At 44.6% G+C, this 24,646-nt stretch overlaps 1 protein-coding gene and 1 non-coding gene across 8 annotated transcripts in view; both read right to left on the bottom strand.

Annotated features, from left to right (window-relative positions):
* The window catches only part of phldb1b (pleckstrin homology-like domain, family B, member 1b), a 66,441-nt gene that overhangs the window by 40,814 nt on the left and 981 nt on the right, over nucleotides 1-24,646 (bottom strand). For all 7 annotated transcript variants that reach the window (XM_029518307.1, XM_029518304.1, XM_029518301.1 and 4 more), the window contains exons 2-5: nucleotides 24,442-24,543; nucleotides 22,033-22,156; nucleotides 21,409-21,579; nucleotides 3,557-3,682 (exon numbers count right to left, since the gene is read on the bottom strand). In XM_029518307.1, the coding sequence (XP_029374167.1) occupies nucleotides 3,557-3,682; nucleotides 21,409-21,579; nucleotides 22,033-22,156; nucleotides 24,442-24,543 (523 nt within the window). The remainder of the gene's footprint in view (nucleotides 1-3,556; nucleotides 3,683-21,408; nucleotides 21,580-22,032; nucleotides 22,157-24,441; nucleotides 24,544-24,646) is intronic.
* trnar-ucu (transfer RNA arginine (anticodon UCU)) lies at nucleotides 20,404-20,495 on the bottom strand. The gene is given in 2 exon segments: nucleotides 20,404-20,439; nucleotides 20,459-20,495. It is a non-coding gene; the product is annotated as a tRNA-Arg (tRNA).

Genomic DNA, 24,646 nt, shown 5'->3' with positions numbered 1-24,646 from the left:
CAGAAAATAACGTCCTGCGTTGTGTTTATTTTCCCGGATGAACGAATCGACGTTAAACTGACGTTTTTCCGAACGGGACTCGGCGCGAGGCCGGCTGCCCTCAGTCGGGTTACTCACTCGAAGGAATCAAACAGCGACCCCAGTCAAAGTCAGCACGGTTCACCTGCTCCGCACCGACATCCTCCGGACAGCGGCACCGGTGACGGAGCCCCCAGGCCGCGGCCTGGCTCGGCGGACAGACACCGAAGAGGCGGAGAGCCGGAGGTCCGCCGGGGAGGGGGATGCTTTCGGCCGGGAAGGGGCGCGAGGCGCCGCCGCTGCTGCCAACGGTCACTCCGGAACGGACCGCGCGCTTTTCCGGTCACAGCCTTCAAAATAAAACGGTCTAAATGGCCTCGGAATAATACTTTAAACCTAAAAAAAATAATAATACTGTCTTCACTAATGAGTAGAAAATACAGAAATTTATGTTGCAGTCAAATATCCTTCTTAGAGGGACTGTAAACCTTCATTCACTTTCTTAAACACAGTAACATCACCGGTTTTCAGCGGGATTAACGAACGTTTAAAGGACAGATGTGTTAAAGATTAAATGCAGAATATTTCCCTCATATGAAATAATTCCACTGAGTGGTGAAATGTTGGATTGCATGTCGAAGGTAAAAAGCAGCTCACTTCCGGTGTCAGTGCTAACTTGACAGCCCCACCAGGCTGCTGGGAGTTTGAGTCTTTTTCTAAAGAGTTGTACAGATATTGGACGGGGTGGAATAATTCAAGCTTCTACAGACCAGCTGAGCAAGCTTAGGTCAAGAACTGTGTTAGCTGTTGTGGAGTTTCAAAGCCTGAGGCACAAAAGAGAATTTGGTTCTGTTTCTGGTCGCCAGAAGGCAGTAAGTCAGACATTTAGGAAAGAGGGTGCCTTTGGTCACCAGTACTGTTACTGGCCTTATTCAGCATCCTCCGTCTGTAGATGCTGCCCAACAGTTTGCATCGTTAAAGAGAAGACAGACTGTTGGAGTTCGGTGACAATGACAGGCCACTCTGCCTTTTTTATGATTCGGTCTGATTCCATCGATATTCAGCAAGAAATTAAGATTCTTTCAAATGCAACCAGTGAAACATGAACAAGTGAAGCAATGCCATATTTTTATTTGCCCATGAATATCTTTGGATTTGTCTGCATGGAGTGGGGGGAAGGTTTTGCAGGAAATTAAAATCCATAGCACCTCTCAATGGAAACACTGCAGAATGAAATGAAAACATTACAGAATTCCTGCAGTGAAATGGAATGAAAATACTTTTTATTTATGACACATTGCATGGGAGTCAGCAAAGAAAGACAGAGTTAATCAAAAGCGAAGGACTTTCGTGAAGTAAAAACTCAGGATGTAATAAAATAAAAATGTTCAGAATTTTCCTGAGAATGGAAAATAAAGTGCAGAATAGAGCTTCTATGTGTGTCCTATTTTACTGCTTTACCTCCGTTTTTATTGCACAGTTAAATAAAACCAGTGGTGTGCTGCATTCCTGCTAAACTCCCAACAATGAGCTGCTTCACAAACATTCACTCTATTGTGTTTTTGCAGCCTGTGACAGAGACAGCAGCCAAAGCACAGTAAGATAAAGGCCCTTTGTTGAGGCTGACACCAGTCCAAGGCAGGTGGAGGGGGGCACAGGAAGGGAGAGGAGGGGAAACCCAGGGTGAGGGGGGGGCAGTAGAATGAAAGTGGTGGTTTATAAATAGTTCCTAAAAAAGAGATGATGGTCAGCCACTTTGAGTGAGCATCTCAGGGCCACCAAGCCGCCTGCTGGCCCGGTAGAGCAGCGCAGGAAACGTCCAATCAGAGAAGAGGCGGGAGCAGATAAATAGCTGGTCCGTGGACCCGACACTGACCTGGCACCGCTCAGCAATACCCGGCCGGATGTGACTGAAATACAGCAGCACCGACGGAGGCGGATCGCTGGACCTTCACAGCTGATAGAAACCCATCATCACAACACAACATCTGTTCGACATGTGTCCAGATCCAGACAATCGCACAAAAATTAGTAATGTTATTTGTTTGTGGCTGAGAAGGCGGACCAGGTCATTCACTGAACAAAGGGTCGATGGTTTGATTCCCGGCTTCTGCAATTCATATTCCAAACTGTCCTTGAGAAATGTACTGAATCAGACTGTTCATGAAATGGAGGAAGACTGAGCTGAGTAGACTGGCACTAAACAGATGTCAAAATGTACTGAAGTCTATGGGAAAATGTCCCTACATCAATCATGTTTTCAGTCTCTATTTTCCACCCTCTCTTCAAAATATGGCTTATTCTGGTGTAAAAGAAAAAATCCAACCGTCAAATTACAAACTAGACGCTTCAAAACAGCTGGTCACAAACCCAAATTGCAAAGGGAACGGGCCAAATCCACACAGAACGCTAAAGAGGTCATTTGCAGCTCTGGACTGTCAGTGTGAGACGCTTCAGTAAAGGTGGAAAAGTCCTCCTGCTAATTAACACACTCATGCTGCTGTTACTGGAGTCTGCAGACGGCTGGTTAAAGTTACTGATCTGGCAGCATAACAAAAGAGCATCCTGGAAAAATGCACACAAGTACTTTATAGGTACTGGGCCTGCAGCAGAAACCATAAATATGGATCATAAACTCATATCAGCGTTTCATTTCTAAACCAGAAAAGCTGGGAAATGTATAATTCCTGTAGAAAAATGCATGTCTGATGGGTTCAGCTGGGTTGGGTCGAGAATTCATACACAGATAGCGAGTGCAATTTTCAGGTTTCTCCCAGATGATCTGACAGATACGCCTTCGTTATCATGGGAGTGGTATAAGCAGTCCTCATCTGAATGCAGTTCAGGAAAGCATAATTGAGAAAAATGCTACGTTTCTAAACAACGGAAGGCTTTCATTATTGGATCAGGAAGTTGGCAGCAGCCAGCGCGCCCCTGTGCTATACTTATCCCCCTGATGGCAGCAACGTCAACGGGACGCTCCGACAGATCTCTGGTCCTGGACTCGGCCGAGAAGAGATACACTCACAGTTGAGGCACACAAACAGGCACAAACAGGCAGCTGAAAACTTTGCCTGGAGACGTAGAGGAATGAGATTCTCATAAAACATGCATGGTGTTAACTCCGGCACCAGGTCCCAGCTGGGGGCCATTCACGCTTCAGGGTTCAATGGGTGCTGCATTTTAAAGCCCAATACTGACAACAAGGGTGTTATAACGGAGCCGCAGCCAGGAATAACAGGCCACTTGTGCCTTTAATGAATGCAGATACGTCCAAATATAAATGTAAATGTGTTCTGTCTGCTTGGGGAAAATCACAAAAATCCAGCTCTCCTGCTGCACTTCTTCCACCCTGGCAGCTTATAAAAAAAGAAAAATGCCGGAGGTTCACTGCTGTGCAAACATCCACCTGTAAAAGCAACGTCCCTGCTGTTGCACCTTTGCTACAAGCCCGTCGGCCTCTGAAACAATCCGGCCCATTCATCCATCAGGCCCAGCTGAGAAGAGCGGGAAGGAAAATACTGACGCCCAACAGTACCTGCACATATTCTGAAGTCCCCGCCAGAGACGCTTCCCGCCTGAGGCATCATGCTCTTCATCCTGAAGGCTTCTTCAGGGTGGTTGAAACGGAAGAAGTTCGACTGGCCAAAACACAGCATACAGCCTGGAAAACAGCAAAATAAGCAATTAAATTCACCTGTCCCACACAGAAAAGTCTGCATGCGGTGAAGGACGACGGAGTTCTCTTAAAGTGAACAGCTGGGCTCAATATCAGGGCTTAAGCTGAATTATTAATTTAAAGAATAGTTTTACATTAAAGGAAATGTGTTTATATATTTTAAACCCCTCACATGTGTGTTTGCTAAATATAAAGCTGTGAAGAGATTTCCTTTATTTCTTAGCTTTTCCCTGCTTGATGTGTTTGCAGTGTTTTAATGTAAAGTCTCAACTTTTGATTCAAATACACAAACTACAGGGTTTTAGATTGATGATGTGTTCATACGACAGGTGCTCTAATGTGGCTGCCACAACAAACCGGACACGGCGCTATCGTTTTTCGTCATTATCCATGATGTAATGTAGGCCTTGTGTATTATTTACAAAACTTTGGATCTGGGGCAACTGTAGCTTTGAACCACTGTGATGTCCCATTGTGTGGCAGAGATGTGTACACACCCATCAGATTTGTGTTTTCAGAGACCGACAGCACTGCACCAATGAAGATTACAGTTACATAATAGAACGTCACTATAAATGTGATAAGACATTAAAGGAGACTAGATCCACACTGTTTGTGTACAGATTAAACAAACGAGATACAAGATGTAAATCAGGAAGCTTTAGATGCCGCTTCCTGTCTTCATGGTCAGTGCTCCAGCTTCATATACACAGCACTGTGTCAGTGAAAAAGGGGAAGCAAATAAGCATATGTTTTAAAATGTTTAATTGTTCCCTACAAAATAAAATCACCCAACAGCTGAGTCTGACTGTGAGCAGCATGCAGGAAACAGGGTTGATGTAACAGACATCAGAGGTAAGTAAGGTGAAAACGGTCAGATACCGTTTGAGGTGATACTGCGTTCACCATCAGACACAAACAGAGGACGGAGACAGACGTGATGATGGACGAACTGCAGCAAATGTAAAAGAACAGACTCAATTAAACATCTCCAAGAATCAGTTCAAGTTTGGGCTTTGCATCAAACGGAGTCCATATTTGCTTTTGGTGAAGATACTGAAGCCCCAACTGTCCCTGATGTTCATCAGCATTTATGAGCAGTACCAGCTGCATTCATGTAGAAAAAAATGCTCTAATTGTGATTGTGTTGGTTTACGCAATTAAACCATCAGTTGTGTGTCCTGCATCGACATCCTGTCTCCACAAGAAAAACATCCAATTACAGAGATAAGATTCTCTGCATGAAAAAATGATCAAATGACATTAAATCAAAGGATTTCAGATAACCGGTAAACGTTCCAAAGACTCAGGTTAGGTTTTCAGATACGAGTATCTCATCACGTGAATGTGGTACAAGACGTTGAAATAAAAACATAAACGTGTCTCAATTTAGTCTTCAGCTTTAAAGGAACAATTTTTTCGTGGTCGATGTTTTTACCACAGAAGAAGAGCGACGTCTCTGGTGCTAACCAGCTAGCCCTGGTCCAGGTGGACACGAGTCCTGGTGCAGGCCGCCCTGAAGAGGGAGCTGCTCAGGCGACGTTTTAAAACCTATTCTATTGTAGATGTAACAACAGCTGAAGACAGATAATGAGAACATTAGGCAGACCAAAACAAACAGCAGCCAGCTCCTTCACCGCTGCACTTAACGTTAAACGTTAACAACGTTTTATATGAATCTGATAACTTATTGTTTTGGCAGCAGAAACACCGTCACGTTCCTGCCGCAGTTTGTCTCTTCTGCCCCCAAAACATTTATTGTAGCTGAAAATGTTCAGGAGAAAGACACTGACAGGAAACAAGCTGTTCGTTTGTCTCCTTTAAACTGTCTCTGACTTTCTGCTCGACACAACAAAATCTGTTACATGAAGTGATTAAGTTGATGTGGCGGCTGGTTTCATCTGCTGACGGTGAAGAGTGAGCAGCAGGTGAACGGTATCAGATCAGTTATTAGTCACGAGCCGACATGGCTGATCCTCACACTGATGAGGCCTGGATCTGCTTACGCCGACATAAACTCAGGCCCAGCAAACACACACCGTCTCCATGGTGATATCGCCCGCATCCACTTTTCCACAGTGGCTGGAAATGTCAAAACACATCACTAATTCAGCCCCTTCGCCTGCCACACGGCCGATAGCAGATAACCAATCCCACGTTTATTGCTTTCTCAATATAACACCATTGTCCCGCTCAGATTATGAGGAAAAAAGATCTTCCAGGCCAAGCGGAGATAAGATCCCCATCCGTCCTGTCGGCACGGGGAGAACACCGGGCACAGTGACAGGACGGAAACTTGTCCATCACACAGGGGGATGCTGAGGTGATGGACAACAAGGACAGATGGCCTTTTATTCTGGACAGACACACACTGACAGCCTGGGGAGAAACAACCTGAGCTGTGGACAACTACACAACTGAGGCAGAGCGATGGAAAATACTTAAAGCCTCTTTTATTCTCATTTCTTCTCTCCATACTACAAAAAATGTACATATACTCAAAGAAACACAGACAGTTTAGGTTGTCAGGTTAACGGAACCTTCAATGTGGAAAGCTGCTTTTTTTACTCAGACTTCTTCTGCTGAATCCATCATACCGGTGGGTCGCAGTAAAATTTCCCTAAAATATAAAACTATCAGAGGCAGAAAAAGATGCAGGAATATGAAAAGTCTGTACAGCCTAAAGGTAGATGTTAAAGGTCCAAAGGTCCAAAGGCAGACCTCTCTGTGGTCTTTCAGTGACACCCTAACGTCCCCAGCCAACTCCCAAACCCAAGGTAAAAACACAGTAAGCAAAATAACGTTTTAAAACAGACTGGACCGCATTTATGAGCAATTTTTCTCCCACAAAGCAAAGACGTCCTGCACACTCTGTAGCTGATGTTTCACACAAGGTCAAGAAGAAGAAGAAGCAGCTTTACCGTCGTCGTACCGAGATACAACAAAATTTTGTTTGGCAGCAAGTCTGAAGTTGGGCTCATTAGCTCACAAAGAATTGCTGACTACGACAGCGGTGCTGCTAAATACCACCTTCACTGATATTTTATATCAGTGCAACAAACGCCACATCCTGCGTGAGCCGACCAAACGCAGAGTTCTGCTCATTTGTGGTAGTGTATCTGTTTCGTCCTCGGTATCTGGATGAAGTGGTGCAGTTTTTGTTTTGTTTTGTTTTTTTAAGTTTCCATCAGCGTTCCCTTCAGTGGTCACAACACGATCCTCAACATAACTTTGGTTGGTATTTTCCACAGTTGAAATTGTTTTTCTCGATATTTGGAAGTCTCATCAGCAGGAAAATGAGCGTGCCATCAGTTTGGTCGTGAGAGGAGGGGAAAAAGGAGAAAAGATGCTGAACAAGGCCTCTGAGAGCAGCCATGGGGATGTTAATGCTGTGGTCTGAGGAGCCACGTCAGCTCAGCCGCCGTGTCTTCATGCTGCAGTCATCCGACTCCTTCACCTAGCTCCTGTTTCCCTCCCTGACTCACAGCCAGCTCGCTCTCCTGCCGCTGAATTGCACAAACACGAATTCCCCGGCAGAGATCAGTTCAGGCACCTCCACTGAAAAAGCTGCGTTCAAGAAATGTAGCTTGAAGCGACGTGTATCTGACAGTCAGACTGAGCTGCAGGTCTTCAGGGACGGTTCTGTTTGGGTCAGCAGTTCAGGAAAAACAGAGACGCGGTTTCAAACTGCACAGTCGGTTTATGTGAAAATGCTGCAGTCCATTTAATAATTCTGTTTTTGATCATTTTCACCAAGTTAGCTTGGATTTCATTTCACGTTTGCTCATCCAATAGTTGCATTGCTCTTCATTTTCATCAGTTTAAGCACAAAATTTCAGTTCAATTGGAAACGAGGGAGCTGTAAATGTTCTGTACGTCGCTGTGTTTCCTGCAGACAGATTCTGGGAGTGACTCGGTCTGAGCAGCAACAACATTGTGCAGCGTGTTGATATTATCGTGTATAAATATGGACGCCATGGCGATGCAGAGGCTGCTGCAGGCTGATGGATGAGGAACGACACTCCTCCTCCTCGTCCTCATCCCCTGTTCTCTCTGCACAAACTGCTGCAGGCGGCTGACACTGACGGACGGACCCCCAGCTGTCCGCGTGCACTCATCCAGAAACACGTCAGACGATAACAGAATGCAGAACAAACCATCTCCACATTTCAATCAGTCAATCAAAAAGATGATCAAAAAGATGGTTTTTAGTCAATTTTATTCAAATATTTTAATGTAATTCTGTTGTTAAAAGAAAGTTTTGGCCCTTTTGCACACACGTATCATGTGATCCAGCATTAATATGTAGTTGAAACCAGACTCACTCTTTGCTGTTTACGCTCTATTAAAACTCCATTAATTTATTGCAGATGTTGCTGATGTTTCACATTGAAAGCGTTCAACAAAACAAACCAGGACTGCAGTCGACTTTAAGGTCGTGAACATAGAGGGGGGGCGCTCAGCAGGGCTTTCTTCGTGATCATCTAAGAATCAATTCAGGATTTCTCACTCAGTGAGTAAAGCACAGCTTGATTTAAAGGAGTTCATTTAGTAAGAAACTACAAAACTGATTGATGGTTGACTCACAGCAGCAGCAGCAGCAGCGTCAGGCTTTTCTTAATCAATTCATCTGCTTTAAGCTGGCAGTGAAAGGCCGTCTGTAAAGACCATCGCTGGCAGTCTCTTGATACCAATTAGTGCTCATCAATTCAACCATTACAGCACAGCGCCGCCACTTATCATGATGGATCCTCCTGCAGCGAGGAGCCACGCCAGACAACAGATCTCCACAAAATAAGTCTGGAATTCATGACGGCGTGAGACGTGGAGCATTTACCCGGACCGCTACAACAGCTCAGGATGTGGAGCCGCTCTGAACGGGCCATGCATCATCCTCAACGGGGGGGAGGTGGAGATGGCCGTATCATAAATCACAGTTATTCTCTTTGTAATTACAAGAAGGAAAGGTCATTTAATGGAAGCACCCGATGTACAGTCAACAAACCGAGGTTGGCTTGGACTTAAACAACATTTAAGGTCAACAAATTAAAGTTTGGCGGACGCTTATGGCTTATCTCAGCTGTCGGTTTATGGAGCGTCTGTTTCTGGTCACAAACACGAGGCTCCACCCAAACTGAAGGGGGTTTCCTCACCTTATCTGCAGCCCTAAACAGACCTGCCTCTCTCATATTAAACAGACTCACAGGCAGGACACTCACTAAGATCGGGGAGATGTGGAACCCCTGACCATGCAGAGAAATGAACCACACCCCAAAGAGCCAAATCTTTTGTTTGGACTGGATCTGCTCTAACTCTCAGGAGTCTTTGGGATGTTTCAGCTAGGATCTGAGAGAAAACTGCAATTTTACTATCAAAGTCAAAAACGTGTTCAATTAAGCATCCAAAAGTTTCAAATCTCAGGCTTACAGATGAAGGTGTTCCTCAAAAAGGTTCAATTGAGACTAAATCAAATTATTTGTGCTCAATTTCGTCCAAATAACTTGAACTGAAATCTTAAAAACATCGGCGTTCTAAATCTGATGAAGATATAATATTCTAGCTCTAACCCGTTTCCAAACAATTTTTTATGTCAGATTCATATGATGCTATCTGAATTTTTTTCCATCAGCATCAAACAAATTGTTTCACATCAGCACTTTGGATGGGCATTAAGAGATTCTCCTCGTGACGGCGAACCACATGATTTGATCCTGCCATCTTCCTCACAGCTAAATAACAGGACTTTGTTTTGTTTGTCTTAGCTGCTCCAGAAAGCACAGAGTTAATCCTGTACAACCAAAACCGACTCTCACGGTTCCCAAAAGAAAAGCCGTGAGTTCATTTCAAATCTCTCCCCTGGTGGCCTGAGCTCGAGCTGGAGAGGCCTCGTTGACAAAGGTCACATTCCCGCTGGTGATCAGTCATCATGGGAGCTAATCAGCCGCCGTGACGGGGAAGATGAACCCGGCGGTGATCAGCTTTCTCCCCAGCAGGGAGGGTGGTCTCTTTGACATTTGTTAACCTGCAGCTCCGACCAGGAAAATTAGATGTTTCTACTCAGAGATCTGAATGCTGACGATGATAAGTTTGGTCTCTGTGGGGGACGAACTGAAAACTCCCTCCCACCAGGATGATGAAAATTAAGAACATACGTTTTTATGTCTTTCCATAATAGATTTTTTTTTTCATCTGGGGGCTGATAACACAACGCTGACAATCTTATCCCCCTAACAAGTGTATTCACACATCCAGCAGGCGCGGAGAGACAGAAGTCCAATCAGTCTCCATCAATACTCCGACGTGTTGACTAGAAACCACACCAACCCTCCAACACCCACATCAACACTTTGAAGTTTGTGTTTTGCCTGATTAAGCTGCTGCACATGTTAAGAACCTCATTTAATATACATGTAAATCAATGAAAACTAGAATACAACCAAGTGACCACAAAGCCAAGCAGCTGAATCAGAATCTGAGTGGCTGCGAAAGCAAAAACTGGAGCCAGTAAAAATATAAAATTGTTTTCAGGATGAGACTCGACTGACGGACACAATGTGCCGGACAAATTCACAAGATGCCCACGAGATTTAGGGTGTTTGAATCACGTCTTGCTCCACATTCTCATAAAAGTTCACATCTTGATGGCATTAACATCCATTAAACCGTCATTCCTTTCTTTTTCTGTCGCTTTGTAAGCCACTTGGTATGATGACTACAGCAAAAGGAAAGATGTTTTCTGTCTTATGTTGCCACACTCTGCACCGGGAGGCATCAATAAACATCCCAAAGAGGAGGTTTAGCAGTTTTTATTAAACAGTTTGAGGGCCTATTCAGCCTACGGAAACGTAAACAGCAGATTTCTCCCCGATGGTGCATTTTCTGCTTTTCAACTGTAGTGACAGTAAAATAGTTAACACGTTAAATCTTATAGTCTCCTTATGATTTAATCAGTATTTGACTGTTCATCTGGGAGAAGGAGAGATTCCACCTCTCTTCCCACCCAAACGGCACAGCTAGTGCATGGTCATGAAACAATGTCAGATCATTTCAGTTACACATAACAACATCTTCGTCCATCCATACATCAGTTTCCCGCTCATCCTGGATCGGCTCACATTTTTATCTTTTTTAAGCTCTGAGCTCCACATCTGGAAAGACCGTGTTGGCTTCAGTTATTTAAAAACACACCAGCACTTCTTCTCCTTCTCCACCCTCCCACCCTTCATGAAGAATCCTCTGACCAGGGATAAACACACCAGGATTCTTCCCAGAGCCGGCGGTCCGCAACATCTCAGGATTAGCTTCCTAAAGGGCCGACCTCAGCGAAACGGAGAGCTGTTTAATCAACAGCTGTGTTTCAAACATCTTTCCAGGAAATGGGAAAATATGACACGTCGCCATTTTCATAATTACTGTGCACAAAGTCATTCAGGAGAGGACATGGCAGAGATGGTGGGGGGACGATGGAGCCGTGTGTGCAGGGTTTAATCAGTTAGATTGATTCCTCGACCTCAGAGAGCAATTTCTTCCTCAAAAGTCCACCAGGAGCTGCCGGCCTAATCTCAGCCTTCATCACTGAGAGTGCACTCTGAGTATTAGTGCAAGAACAGCATCTTTCAGCCCAGACTGGATCCACTTTGACCAAGAAACAACTCAACACAAACCAGGAACTGCTGGTTTTCATCAGTATATCACGCTATCAAAATAAAGTACCTGCACAATATACTGCAATGTACTATAATTAAATCATCACAACGAAATCACAGCATTTTACAATTTTTCGTGTTTGTTTAGTAAAATTATTCTTTTACAGCTCATATTGCATATGATAGAAAATATCACGAGGAGCTCACTGTAAGAAAACACACAGTATTATACAGAAGATCACACAAGGACACAACAACCCCGTCCTCTAAAATAAATAAGTGGATTATAGAGAACAGACTGTAGCACAAACAATGACTGAGTCAAGGTGAACATTCGAATACAGCTGCTGTCAGTCAGCAAAATAAAAAACACAAAGATTTTCTTTTGCACCAAAGAGAGAGACACTACTGAAGAAACACCAAAACGTTTTGTGCCAACATATTTTAGAGGATAAAATTAACCATTACTATCCCTGTCGGTTCTTCTTCAAAAAACATCATCCATTCGTGTTAAGTCAATAAAATACAACAAAATGGTAACTTGGGTCTCCAGCATATTAAGATTTTCTGCATTTTTCACCATTTTCTCACAAATGATACGGTGATATGAAAATGAAGAAACTAAAAACTGGAATAAGCTTCTCAATCACGTCAATGATTTTCAGTCTGTTGGGGTTAAGTTTCCGTCAACTGGCCGAGCAATTTATCGATTTATGATCTCAGCAGCGCAGCTATGGAAGCTTTTTTTCAGCAGCGAGGGATCCTGACTGATTTTGCATCTAAACCTGATTGAAAGCGGTGACTGTGTATTTTCTCCACGGACCCTTTAAAAGGATTAATAACGACCTCAATGCTGCTTTGTTAACATCCCACTTTCTACATTACGGGACCTTTAAGCTACACAGAGAGCGGTTTCCTCATCCTGAGTCAGTCTGCAGGGGTACGCTTTAAAAAGCAGAAAAATCTTAAAAAAATAAAAATAAAAAAAAGGGAACATCTAAACGACTAACTTAATACCAAAGCTGTCAAGAATAATAATGTTATACCCCGGTGAGTTTTCATTTGCAACCATTCAGGCCAATCAGCACTAATGCCACATCGTGCCTAAAGGGTATTGTGGCATTTAAAAGAGAAGTGGTTGGCGGTCCTGGACTGTTTGACCTATCTGAAATCTGTCTGTGCACCAAATATTCCATCATTTTGCGGTACGACCACGTTAAATCTTTCCAGTGCGTCGGCCGGGCCTCAAGTACATTTCCCAGAAGATTAGATGAGAGGATCCAGAGGTGGTCGGAACGAGAAGGCTTCGCATTCCCTGAGCATGAGTTAACGTAGAGTCGGAGGAGTTGTGTTAAAGAGTCACACTTATCACTGTTCCACTGAGACAGGACCTATAAATTCGTGTTAGAAACCAGCACATGGTGGCTGCAGCCTTCAGCTCAGCTCAGGACGGGCTGTCACGTTATTCCCTCTGCGCCGTCTCGTCAGTCAGTATTTTCATCTCATGCGAGCATGTTGACTGGATCCTGGATCCAGTCCAGACAGATCCAGACAGCAAAGAGAGCACGCAGAGAGGAGTGACAGGGAAAGAAGATTATATTGGTATTTCCTTTAATAAAGTTTCTACATGCAGCCTTTCGTCCTCAGTTTAAGTATAAAATTCGGTTCCAGTTCCAGAGTGTTTTTATCCAGCAGATCACTGATCAATCATGTCGTTATACTGACGTTTGTTGTGGCTGTAATTAGCACGTCATGGTCTGATCCTGGTGAGGCAGACGGTTCTTCCTGGCTTAGAGAGAAGGTCTGGACCTGAATGCCGTCTGTGACCTGGCGATGTATGAATAAAAGTGACCTGACAAAGAAAGGACGAGTCTAGTCGGACAAAGTCGTGCAGTGATTTGTAACTTGTTGTTTGTTTTCTGTTTTTATTTGAAAGGGACAGTGAAGAGGAACAGGAAATGAATAATGACTGGTTGTTCATGAACACAACATCTTTAATGACGTGGTCTGAAATACTGCGGCAGAAACACTGAAGCGTGGAGGTTCTAAACCGGCACTAACGATCCATCGACATAATGAACTGTAGCTAACGACAGCTGGATGATGAGGAGCGATCACTCTTCCTCTTCTTCATGTTTGTGGACAAGAGATGACAAATCATGAGGCCAGGCTAGACCTTCAGCGTAGACCTTCAGGCCTGATGGAACACATTTCATGAAGGCTGTGTCCGAACGGCAGCGTCTCTCCAAACAAAGGCGAAAAGAAGCTCCAAAAGCAAATCAAAACAGCTTCGACTCCATGTAGAGCATAAAAACTGGATTTCTACAGCAGTTTGGAGACATTTCCTCCGTGGTAAATAAATCCTGACTCTAATTCAAACAGCAGAAAACTTTCATTCACCATCAGTTAACTGTGACGAGAAAACTTTGGTCATTTTGTGATTTTTATTGCGCTGCGTGACAAACAAAGGCGTCGCCACCAGACAGTGTCGCTTTGTCGCTGCCCACAACTATGGCCGCTGGTTGCTCTGGAAGACTGATGGTTTACAACCTCAGCAAAAGGCCAGAGAGTCAAACCCACCAGTTAATCAATGACCGCCTTCCACCAAGCCGGGGGCCGTCAAACACAGACGCACATACCAGAGAAAGACATCGGAAAGAGGAGGAGGAGGAGGGAGGGCCGATCCCTGACGTTTGGAAAACCATCTGAGCAAATAAAAGCTTGGAAGAACTTTGACAGTTTATAGACCTGGAAGTGGAGCGAAGAGCCTTAAACTCCCTTTCCTCTCCATCTAATGTGGTTGTGAATAGTCAGATTGTGTTGAAGTCAATGGGAAAATGTCCCTCCTCCTCTCTGACGAGTTTCTAGTCACAGTCTGTAGTTTACAGTCTTCAATACAACATGATGTTCATTTTTTAAGTTTACAGGGAGACAGACCAGGAAGGAGGGGGAGGGTTAGGGGGCGGGGCTACCATCACAGTGGGTTGACACCTGTCTGACATATCCGCCGGCTGGAAACCTTCTGACGTCTCTAAACAGCCCGACACTGACAAAGTGCATTTGTTGTGTTGTACATTAAATGATATGAAGCTCGACTCTGGTGGGAATCCAACCCACAACCGTTGAACCGCTTCCTCTGTGTTTAACCAGGAGTCCAACGCACTATCCACTGTTCCACAGAGCCTTCTGTGGAACGTTCTCCTGGTTTCTAAACAGACAAACAGACAATCTTTGGACCTGGACAGCTGATCCATTCTGCAGCAGAAAACCACGTCACACAAACTCTTCACTCTCATTGTTAACATTTCATACTGGTAGCAGAAACCAAAACCTCCGAAACCACATTTACCACATCAAAGTTGAAGGAGTTCAGTGGTATTTTCAATTAAGAAGCTCGCAGTTGTCATCCTGGAGAGCGAAGTGTTTCAAAGACGTGTTAAAGATTCTACAAAGTCCTTAAGATGGATGTAATTAGCATGAAACTGACTTGTAGTTGAAAGTGTGTGACTAATTAACAGTTTGAAGTGTTTTACACACTGACCAGAAAAAGATTCTTCATCAATATCGACTTTGAAAATCTAATTACCAGACTCTTTAAACGTTAAAGTGGTTCTGCAGGGATTCATTTAGGCTTTTTTCATCCCTTTGTGTTTTTCCTTCAGAAATTTTTCCAAATGTCACCAAATCTCCACAAACTCAGAACCAACTAAACCTCAACTAATTCTGTCTGACTCAGTTCAACTCTGAGATAGTGGCCAAGAAAGCCAGAACTCACTAAAAACACTCTGAAAGTTTCCTTCCTCTCCACAGAAAAGTTCCTCTCATGTGTTTGGGTCGTTTCTGTCTTTATCTGATCAGGAGTTCTGCTCATTAAAGATGAAAAATCAGCTCCAAATATCTGATTGTCTTTAATCTGTCAGAAACATTCAGGACTGATCCAGAGACTCTCTGATTTGCTGTGACGTCACCTACTGGAGCCAATAGGAGCGTCCGATGTAGAGACGTGACTCTGGAAGTCACAATCAAAGATGGAGGATGAGGATGGACGGATGAACACAGAAGGAGTCAGAGAGTCGGACTGATTCTCTCCTTTAAAGAGGAAAAAACTGCTCAAATCACCACAAAGCTCTAAAAACAACATGATATTTGGAAACAGCTAAACGTCTGTGGGCTTCTGAGGGTTAAAAGACAGAAATCAAACCTTAAATCCGACATTTCCCATTATGCAACTGTCCATGTATCTCCCTCCAGAGCCAGAAATCACTTTGTGTAACTGTTATAATTAGCAGCGACATTAAAACATCCCCGCCGCCGCTCGCAGCATCAGCTGCTGTCTCCAGTGGACGCTCATCACAATAACGGTCGGACGCCGGTCACTGCTTGTCCGAACAGATGTTCCCTGCCCATCCGCCCCCCCACCCCCGCTCAGCCAACCAACCCTGCTGTTAAACATGCTCCCAGAGGCAGATGGCTGCAGGCCAGAGGATCAATCAGTATCAACACAAACTATGTGAGCTGCTTCAGAGGTGGGTTGTTGCTGAACATCTGCACCTTAAGGTGTGTTACTTCGCTCCCACGCTGCTGTAATTTGCTCTTTCCGTACTGATTATTTTCTTGTCTACAACAAATTGAGGTCACAAGACGCTGAACCAAATTGACCGAAATCAAAGATGCTGATCTGACCTTCCTGTTTTAAAAGAGCACAACAAAAGAAATCAACCCAGATTTAATGATAATAGAATCACTCAAACTGCTTCAATGATATAATCTCCTCCACTCATTCATTCATTTATCTCTCATTGCCAAATGATGTCTTTGTGTTTTATGCTGCTTTCAAAAGCCTTTTTTTCTGTTCGTGCACCAGCTTGACTTAAAGCTCCAGTGTTGTTTGCTCTGCTCACAATGAAGTCTCTATTCTTGTCTCTTCTTCACTCCCAACCCTTAACATTTCACTGTCAAGTAGCACAAAAGTCATTTTCGCAACAGTAAATTGCAGCATGTTGCATTCTGGGACGGTGACTGACAGATTGTGTTGAGCTTACAGAGGCTGGTAGGACTGTCATGTTTGGCTCCGACAAACAATAAGAACCCGTGTTTCTTTAAAAATGCTAGCAGCTGTGGTGTTTTAGTGTTTTTGGGGTGGGGCATTAGTTCAGTAAGATGCAAGGACACGTACTTTAGTCAAATATGTTCAGACAAGTGTAAGACGTGTTCTGTTCCTGACACTCGCAGGTTTGACTACCGTCTCGTTCCTGACCTCCTTCAGGAAGCCAGAGGATGTACGGTCAAAGATTGTGTCAACAACAACAACAACAACACACTGATGCACACCAGCTGCTGCCCAACTCTTTCTTCTTGTTTGACCTGAGCTGTGGCTCCGCTGGGAGTCCACATCTGCCTGATGAATGTTTGCACACGAGGGGGTCGGAGGGGGCTCGTCACATCCTCTGCTGTGAATGAATGTGTTAATCCTCAGTGGAAGTTTGGTTCTCCTTCTTGTTCTGTTTTATTTTATTTATTATAACCTTTGTCACAAGGGTGAAAAATACAGATAGAAAGCAAAAGATAAAGAATGAAGTGCAAAGTAAACTATAAATCTAAAGTTAAACCCTGGACCTGGATCTGGATCTGGATCTGGACCTGGACCTGGACATGGACCTAGATCTGGATCTAGACCTGGGCCTGGACCTGGACCTGGATCTGGATCTGGACTTAGATCTGGATCTAGACCTGGACCTGGACCTGGATCTGGGCCTGAATCTGGACCTGGACCTAGATCTAGACCTGGTCCTAGACCTGGATCTGGACCTATATCTGGATCTAGAACTGGACCTGGTCCTGGATCTGGACCTAGATCTAGACCTGGTCCTGGGCCTAGACCTGGTCCTGGATCTGGATCTGGACCTAGATCTAGACCTGGTCTTGGGCCTAGACCTGGTCCTGGACCTGGACCTGGTCCTGGATCTGGACCTAGATCTAGACCTGGTCCTGGGCCTAGACCTGGTCCTGGACCTGGACCTGGACCTTGACCTGGACCTGGACCTGGTCCTGGATCTGGACCTGGACCTGGAGCAGACTGAACTGGAGGACCTGGAGGACTCTGACTGAGTTCCAGCCCTGATTAGGTCACATTGGCAGCAGCAGCAGTGTAACAGTAGACAGACACACTGCGGGGGGGCAGATTTAGCAAACCTGTATATATTTGTAGTCTATAAATAAGCAGAACTCACATGGGGGGGGGCAAAGTCAGAGCAGGTGTCCATGTTGCCTGTTTGGTGAAGGACCAAACTCCGTGCGAAAAATCACACAGTCTGAGGTTTTCTCACTCAGACTGAAAAGTGCTGTCGTTCTAGTTTGATTTAACAGCCCCATCGTGTTAAATGGATTATTGGGGGAAAATCGGCCTCGCAGAAACCCCAAAATAGCTTTTTGTTTGAACACAAGCCAAAGTTTAACGACTTGCTAACAGCAGCTAGCAGCAGCTGTGAGAGAACTTTGTAATATGAGATTAACTAAACGTTAGTATAAGATAGGATGGCTGGATTCATGCCGAATTAAACAGAAACTCGTGTTAATTAATAATATAACTTCATTTGTGTTCTCCTGTTTTTGAAACTTGAAAAACATCCAGACAGGACTTTAAAATCTGGCGCCTTTTGCACGCAGTTTGGTGGAAAGAGCGTTTGGACTGGAAATAAAACTAAAAGCGAAGACGACAGTCAAACTCGGTTTAACAAACACAAACAACCTCCAGATAAATGAAGACAAACACACCGACTTACTTTAACTCCGGGGAATGACACTCGTCCTCTCCTTCGCCGTTTTCATGCTTTAAATAAAAAACGTGTTTTTTGTTTGTTTGTTTGTTTTTGTCCAGACGCGCTTTTGTTATAATAATCTCCAAAAAAAAAAAAAAAAAAAATCAGATCTCTTAAATAAACTTCAACAATGAGAGCTTGTCTCCGTTTGTTAAAAAAAATAACTAAAAATAATAATAGAGAAGAACTCGGTTCATTCAGACCGGTGTCCGGGGTCTCCCTCACTCTGAGCCGGCTCTCTGTCACCTCTCCGCCCGCAGAGGGAGCGCTGTCAGCGGGGGAGGGAGGGAGGGAGCGGCCGCCGGGGGGGAGGAGGAGGAGGAAGGAAAGAAGGTGGAGATCTGTTAGAATTAAAGAGAGTGTGGGGGGTCTACAGAGACAGACCCACTGAGAACACTGCTTTACTCATTAATGGCTCTCTTTTGTTTGTTCCAATCAGCTTTGCCACTAAAGTTGGTTTTAATTTGAAAGAGGCAGGTGTGTCTCTCCCTTTATCACTGCAGCAGCAGAACAAAGGTGAAGCCTGAACATTTTTATTTTTCTTAAAGGCCATAAAGAGTCGCATTCAACACATTCAGCATCAGCTGTAAAACTTTTATGTGCCATTTTCTATCAAGCCCGACTGTTTTATTAGCTTTTATTCCCATAAAACTACAACTACAAGGCAAAGTGGTTCATCTCATTCATTCTGTGATGAACTGAATATTCATCCATCCACTCACTGTACATCCTGTTTATTCGGGGTCAAAGGTTAATCCCAGGTTGACCCTGGACAGGTTTGGTCCAGTCTGTCAGGGGAAAACAGCCTTGTGTCATCAACGCAGATGTGTTCAGACAGTCAGACAGTCATTAATGAGCTGCTGATCAGATAAAGATAGAAACTTCAGCTCAGCTGCAGAACGACCCAAACACACACGAGGTCAGTTTTTTCTTGTTTCCCATCAGGCTGGGCCGCGGTGATCGGCTCTTATCCCTTTAAAACATCAGCTCATCCTGCTGTGAACAAACTGGCTTAGTTCTAACACGCCCTTTCATTGCTGGGATTTCCCTCCTCTGAATCTTCTGATTTACACTGTAAATCCAGGCGGATTACCGCTGAACGTGTGCTGGGCAAGTTTGTTAACTTTACCAACTTGTTGCTGCTTTATTTTCGACAGATTGTATTGCCGGTGGGTGAAAGCTATTTAAAAAAAAAAAAAAAAAAAGGTCTGGAGTGTTTACCAGGGAGATGTAAAAGCTCAGAGAGCAGATGGCGGCGTTACATCACCTGTGACACACGCCGGCGTCTGCTCACAACTCATTACGATGCGTCCTCGACACACACACGTCATCATGTGTCATTTCAGTGTCTAATGGGAGTGACCAATCAAGTCTGACCTACTTCCTGTATCAGACACAACTCGATCCACCTCAGACCCTTCAGGAGTCAGACAGTTTCCCTCAACCTGAAACCTCCTCTGGGGCAAGAGGCGGCTCAGTGTAGGGGTAAAAGGGGGCAGTAAATATAGCCCCTGTGTCTCAGGTTACCTCACCACAGTCCAGGTTGGAATACCAAAAGACACACACACACACACACACACACACACACACACACCACAAAGTTATCCAGGACGCAGCATTTAAAAAAGAATGATATTAGTCCATGTAATGTGTGTGTGCTGTTAGCATGACACTAAGTGTAAGAACACACACCAGCAGAGGGATAGTCACGTCCTGTGAGTCACACTGAGCTGGATCTAAAACACAACGTGAACAATTGTCACAACTAAACTACGACTAAAACTGAGTGTCAGCAGGTTGGATCGGTGCGGCTCTGGTGGCCCAGTGGTTTGTGCACATGCATGTAAATACAGCACTCTGTGTTCAAATCCAGCTGCAGCCTGCTGCTGACCGTATCCCTAAAGCCATGAAACACTGTGGGGCAGCTTTAAATCACAACACACTCATTCAAAGGGTGTACAACACAAAATGAACATGTAAGAAAATGTCTACAAATAATAAATAGAAACTTTAAAATTGGTGTTTGAGGAAATCACTGTTTTATGAATGATTGTTTACTGGAAAAGAAAATATTAATATTATTAATATTACAGTTCAATTAAAGATTTTGGTGCCTTCCTCTCAAAGCCGTCACTGTTCCAGAGCTTCAGATGAATTATGAATGGATTAGGATTATTATATTATTAACAGGCTGTTTTAAAGTACAGTTCACATTGTGTCTCTATCAGAAACGCATAAAGCTCGACTCTGGTGGGACTCGAACCCACAACCTTTGAATCACTTCTCCTACAGCCATCTAGAAGTCCAATGCGCTATCCATTGCGCCACAGAGCCACATGTTGTGCTGCCAAAGCTCAAAGTAGAAATTCAGATCCTGTAAATGAAGAATTAAAAATCGAATTTCTTGTTCAGGTTCATGTTTCTCTTTCAGCTCAGAGATGAGGTTTTATCTGAAAACTGTCATCCGATGAGATGAGAATTCATGCTGAGTTTAGTTTTTGTTCCCTTTTCCAAAGAAGTGTAACTGCGAAGTGTTCAAAAGGTTTTGATTTCTGTCCGACATCTCTCTGCTCCGGAGGTTTGGTGTCAGAGTTTAGGTCCGTTAACTTCCTACATATAAACAGTCCTCATCAACAACAACAACAACAGCAACGATCCACCCACAGCCAACCACAGACTGACTGACTGAGGATCAGCTGATGGAACAGACCTGCTGGCTCTTCGGCTCCATTTTCCTGGAGCCTTCAGAGAGCTCGGGAATCGATCTGCAGCCTCACCGGGATCATTCAGGTGGAATTAGGTGGAATTACATGTGGTCTCTGCTTTCCTGTAACGTTTGTTCCACAGGAGGAGAAAATGGAAACTACAGCGACGTCGCCAAATGTCAACCCACCGTGACGTCACCATCAGCCTGCTGTGTTTGTCGGCTAGCTTCTCTCTTTTTAAAACCAGTAGAAACCAAATTAGAAACCTGCTCGGTGCTCTCTCCTGATTGGGTGGTGCAGTCTGTCCATCCTACAGTAGCCCCGCCCCCTAGCCCCTCCCCTCTTCCTGCTCTGTTTCCCTCTAATTGGAGCATCATTTAAAAAATGAACATCATGTTGTGTTGAAGACTGTAAATTCATCAGAGAGGAGGAGGGATATTTTCCCACAGACTAAACCGGAGATGATGGTCGTTAGATAGCATTAAGTTCCCGACCAGAACGGGTCCAAGCCAGCAGAGTGAATGATGGGAAAATGGCCTTACCTTGTGACAGGCGTACCGGCTTTGTGACCTGCAGCCCGTCGACTGCACAGAAGTTTCCACAGGGGTGCAGCGTGATGACCCCCGCCCTGTTCTCGATGTAGCAGTGCTGGGCAGCCACCCCGGGGCCCTGGATGCTGATGTCCATGGGGCCGTGACCCAGACTGGTCCGGCCTGAGGCCAGAAGAGAAGCCGTTAAATCTGTCTCTCCATAAACAGCGCTGTTCCCATACTTCTCACAGATATTATTAATTATGATTAAACAGATCATCAGTAACAAACTTAAAGTTGATGTTTAGGTCAATAATGAAATATGTATCAAAAGCATTTTCACCTAAAACGAGGAAGAAAATAACATATAATATAAAAATATCTGCACACATGTTGAACTGAGGCAGACACAGAAGGCCAGTGTGCACACAGGTAGTCACACAAACAGGCCGGCCAGAGGTCAAAGGTCAAGGCACAGTGGTGTTAGCTGAAACCTGACTCATTCAGACAAACAGACAACGATCTGAAGCGTCTTTCTGATCCTTTAAATCCCATAAAATAAAATTAAACAGACTCAAGAGCGCAACAAAAGTCGAGAACAATGTGATGTTAAACTATTGTGCGCTGACGTCTCACCCTCGGCCAGCGGCAGCAGGGTGATGGCCGTACTCAGGCGTCCACTGCCCAGGCTCACCAGGTGGGGGCGCTCTGCCTGGAACTTCAGCCCCTTTCCAGTCTCAATTAGGTCCAATGGGGTGCTCTGCGGAGGAGGTCAAAGGTCACATGACTTTACATCTAAGCTATCTGAGACTCGTTTTGGATTTTTGATTACTCTGAATGACTTTATGTGTTTGTTTGATTTTTACTGTTGGAGATTGATTTTGAAAACAGACAGTACTTTAAAATGTTGATTTGAAAAGCATATTTTTAGGTAAAAATAAATATTCGGCACAAATGCATCAAAATGAGCTGTCAGTGTTTCGTTTCAGACACTGCAGCAGACTGTGTGTAGTCTGATGAAGTATCTGCAGCTCTGAATCTGAAGACGTCACTTCCTCGTGTCTCCTTTGTCTGGACTGTAAACGGCCAAGACCTGACCCACAACCACTTCCTGTTGGTCAGCTGACATGATGCAAAATCAATAGAGAAATAAAAATGTGAGCGTGTGGCTGAGTTCAGTGAGAGGAAGAGGAGAGCCTATCTTCTTCACAGGAGGCCATTCCCATCTCTGTTGGAGATGTGTGTGTCTGTTTGTGTGTCCTCCTCCTGCGTTGTCGGCTCGGTAAGGCGGGGGAAGGGACGTTGCCATGGCAACTGCACTCTGCAATTAAGAAGCATGAAGCTCCTGGAGGCTTTTCAGAGAGCGGCGGCGTCTTCTTACTGTTTAACTGCAGCAGAACGCGTTCCTGGAGTTTCACCTTCTGCTTTCACATGATAAAATTAATTAGTTCTGCTGCTGCAGCTCAGCCTCCTGTCAGTGTGCCACAAACTTTAAACTGGAGCAGCAAACAGACAGATTTTCCTCCTAAATATTATTAAGATCACTTGCCATATTAATAATATAAAGGAAAACGGATCACCAGCGACCTTCTGATTAGCCCCACTATGTATTTCACACATGCATGTTCATTCATGTGATCCGTCTTTGTCTTCCTGTAATTTATTCACCACTCACATTCTGAGCAGGTCCACAAATCATTAATGGTTAAATATATGAATATAAATCCACAGCTGGCAGGAAACAGCTCAAAAAGCAGAAATCCTGGCTGTTGCTTTACTGTCTGTAAAACATGAAACTGCTGACTGACAGCTTGATTCATTAAACGAGTCAGAGAAAGAATCTTCATCGTCCGATCGACTGATTTCACTCTCGTCGGGGGAAACCCGGACGTCTGTGCTTTCAGGCCTTCGTGATTCAGTAAACACACTAATCATGTTAATTCTGTGTGAAATGACCTCTGGCTGTGCGGTCGCTCATCTTTCTGTCCCAGTTCTGACCCCTTACATGGGCCGCGTGTGTCCTAACGGGATTATCTGACTGTCGGCGGAGTTGGGTCAGCTCTAAGAGGATTGGTGTACTGGGAGTGATGGGAGGCGCCCACAGGGATCCAGGATCCCGATCTGCTGTGTGCTGCTGCTCCCATGTGGCCTCTGCGCTCTCACACTGCACCAACAGAAAAACTACTGGAAGATTTTTCTCTCTGATCTTCGTGCATATTTGACTTTTTCTGCACGTATGAAATATTGTCTCGCTCAGTGTGTGCAGTGGTGCCCAAAGTGTGGTCTGGGGACCTCCAGGGGTCCTTGAGCTGGTTTCTGCTTGGGAATCATCCATTTATACGAACAGCACGTCCATTTTTTCCTGTTATAAAACATCTAAAGGCAGAACTCTTCTCGGATCAGCGTCCACGCTCTGAGGTGTGTTGATGTGAAGAACTGCTTCAGTTTTTAGACTGATTCTCTTCTTTGTTTTCAAGTTTCAGTCACAATTAGTTTCTTCCGTAACGTGTTTAACATAAACTTTTCTTTTCCTTTCGTCCCAGTTTCCAGAACGATTAAAGTTTAATCTCATTTCACCACACAGACACTCAGCCCACCCTTTAATGCCTGATAGGATTGTCTGCCCCAGCAGGTGGGGAGCGAGACGTCCAATCTGTGGGTCTGTCTAATTACTGACTCTGTCTGAAGATTCCTGCTTTACAACAGCAGACAGATGCTGTCAGGACGCGTCCAGACCTCCTGCCTCCTCACTCAGACTCTCCGAGCCAAAAGTCTGTCAGCGTGGTGACATTTAACATGAATGGGTGCAGTTATCAGGAGCAGAGAGCCCTCACTGTGTGTGTTTGTGTGTGTGAACGAACACACACTGGAAACATGCAACAACGCTCACACACTGATGAAACATGACAGAGTCTTTCTGTGACGGCTGCCAAGTTCAGAACAATAAAGCTTCTCTGTGTGTGTGTGACTCACCCCCACCCCCTTCATTTTGCCCCCACCCTTTCCAGACCACCGTCCAACAAACACAAGCATCATCACACTCACCTGTAACACCTGGTGTGTTTGTCGTCCACATTCGGGCATGTTCCTGTTCAGGCGGTCCATGTCCTCTGAGCCGTCCACGTCTCCCTGCGACACATGAAGGTCCTGAGGGAGGACACGATGACATCAGCACGGACCAGAAAAATGACTGAATCATTAGAGGTTGTGTTTTCATTACCAGTGTTTTTAAAGTCTCAAACTCACAGTT

Source organism: Echeneis naucrates, chromosome 13 (assembly GCF_900963305.1).
Source record: "Echeneis naucrates chromosome 13, fEcheNa1.1, whole genome shotgun sequence".
Classification (NCBI taxonomy): domain Eukaryota; kingdom Metazoa; phylum Chordata; class Actinopteri; order Carangiformes; family Echeneidae; genus Echeneis; species Echeneis naucrates.
This window is presented reverse-complemented; position numbering and strand designations above follow the sequence as displayed.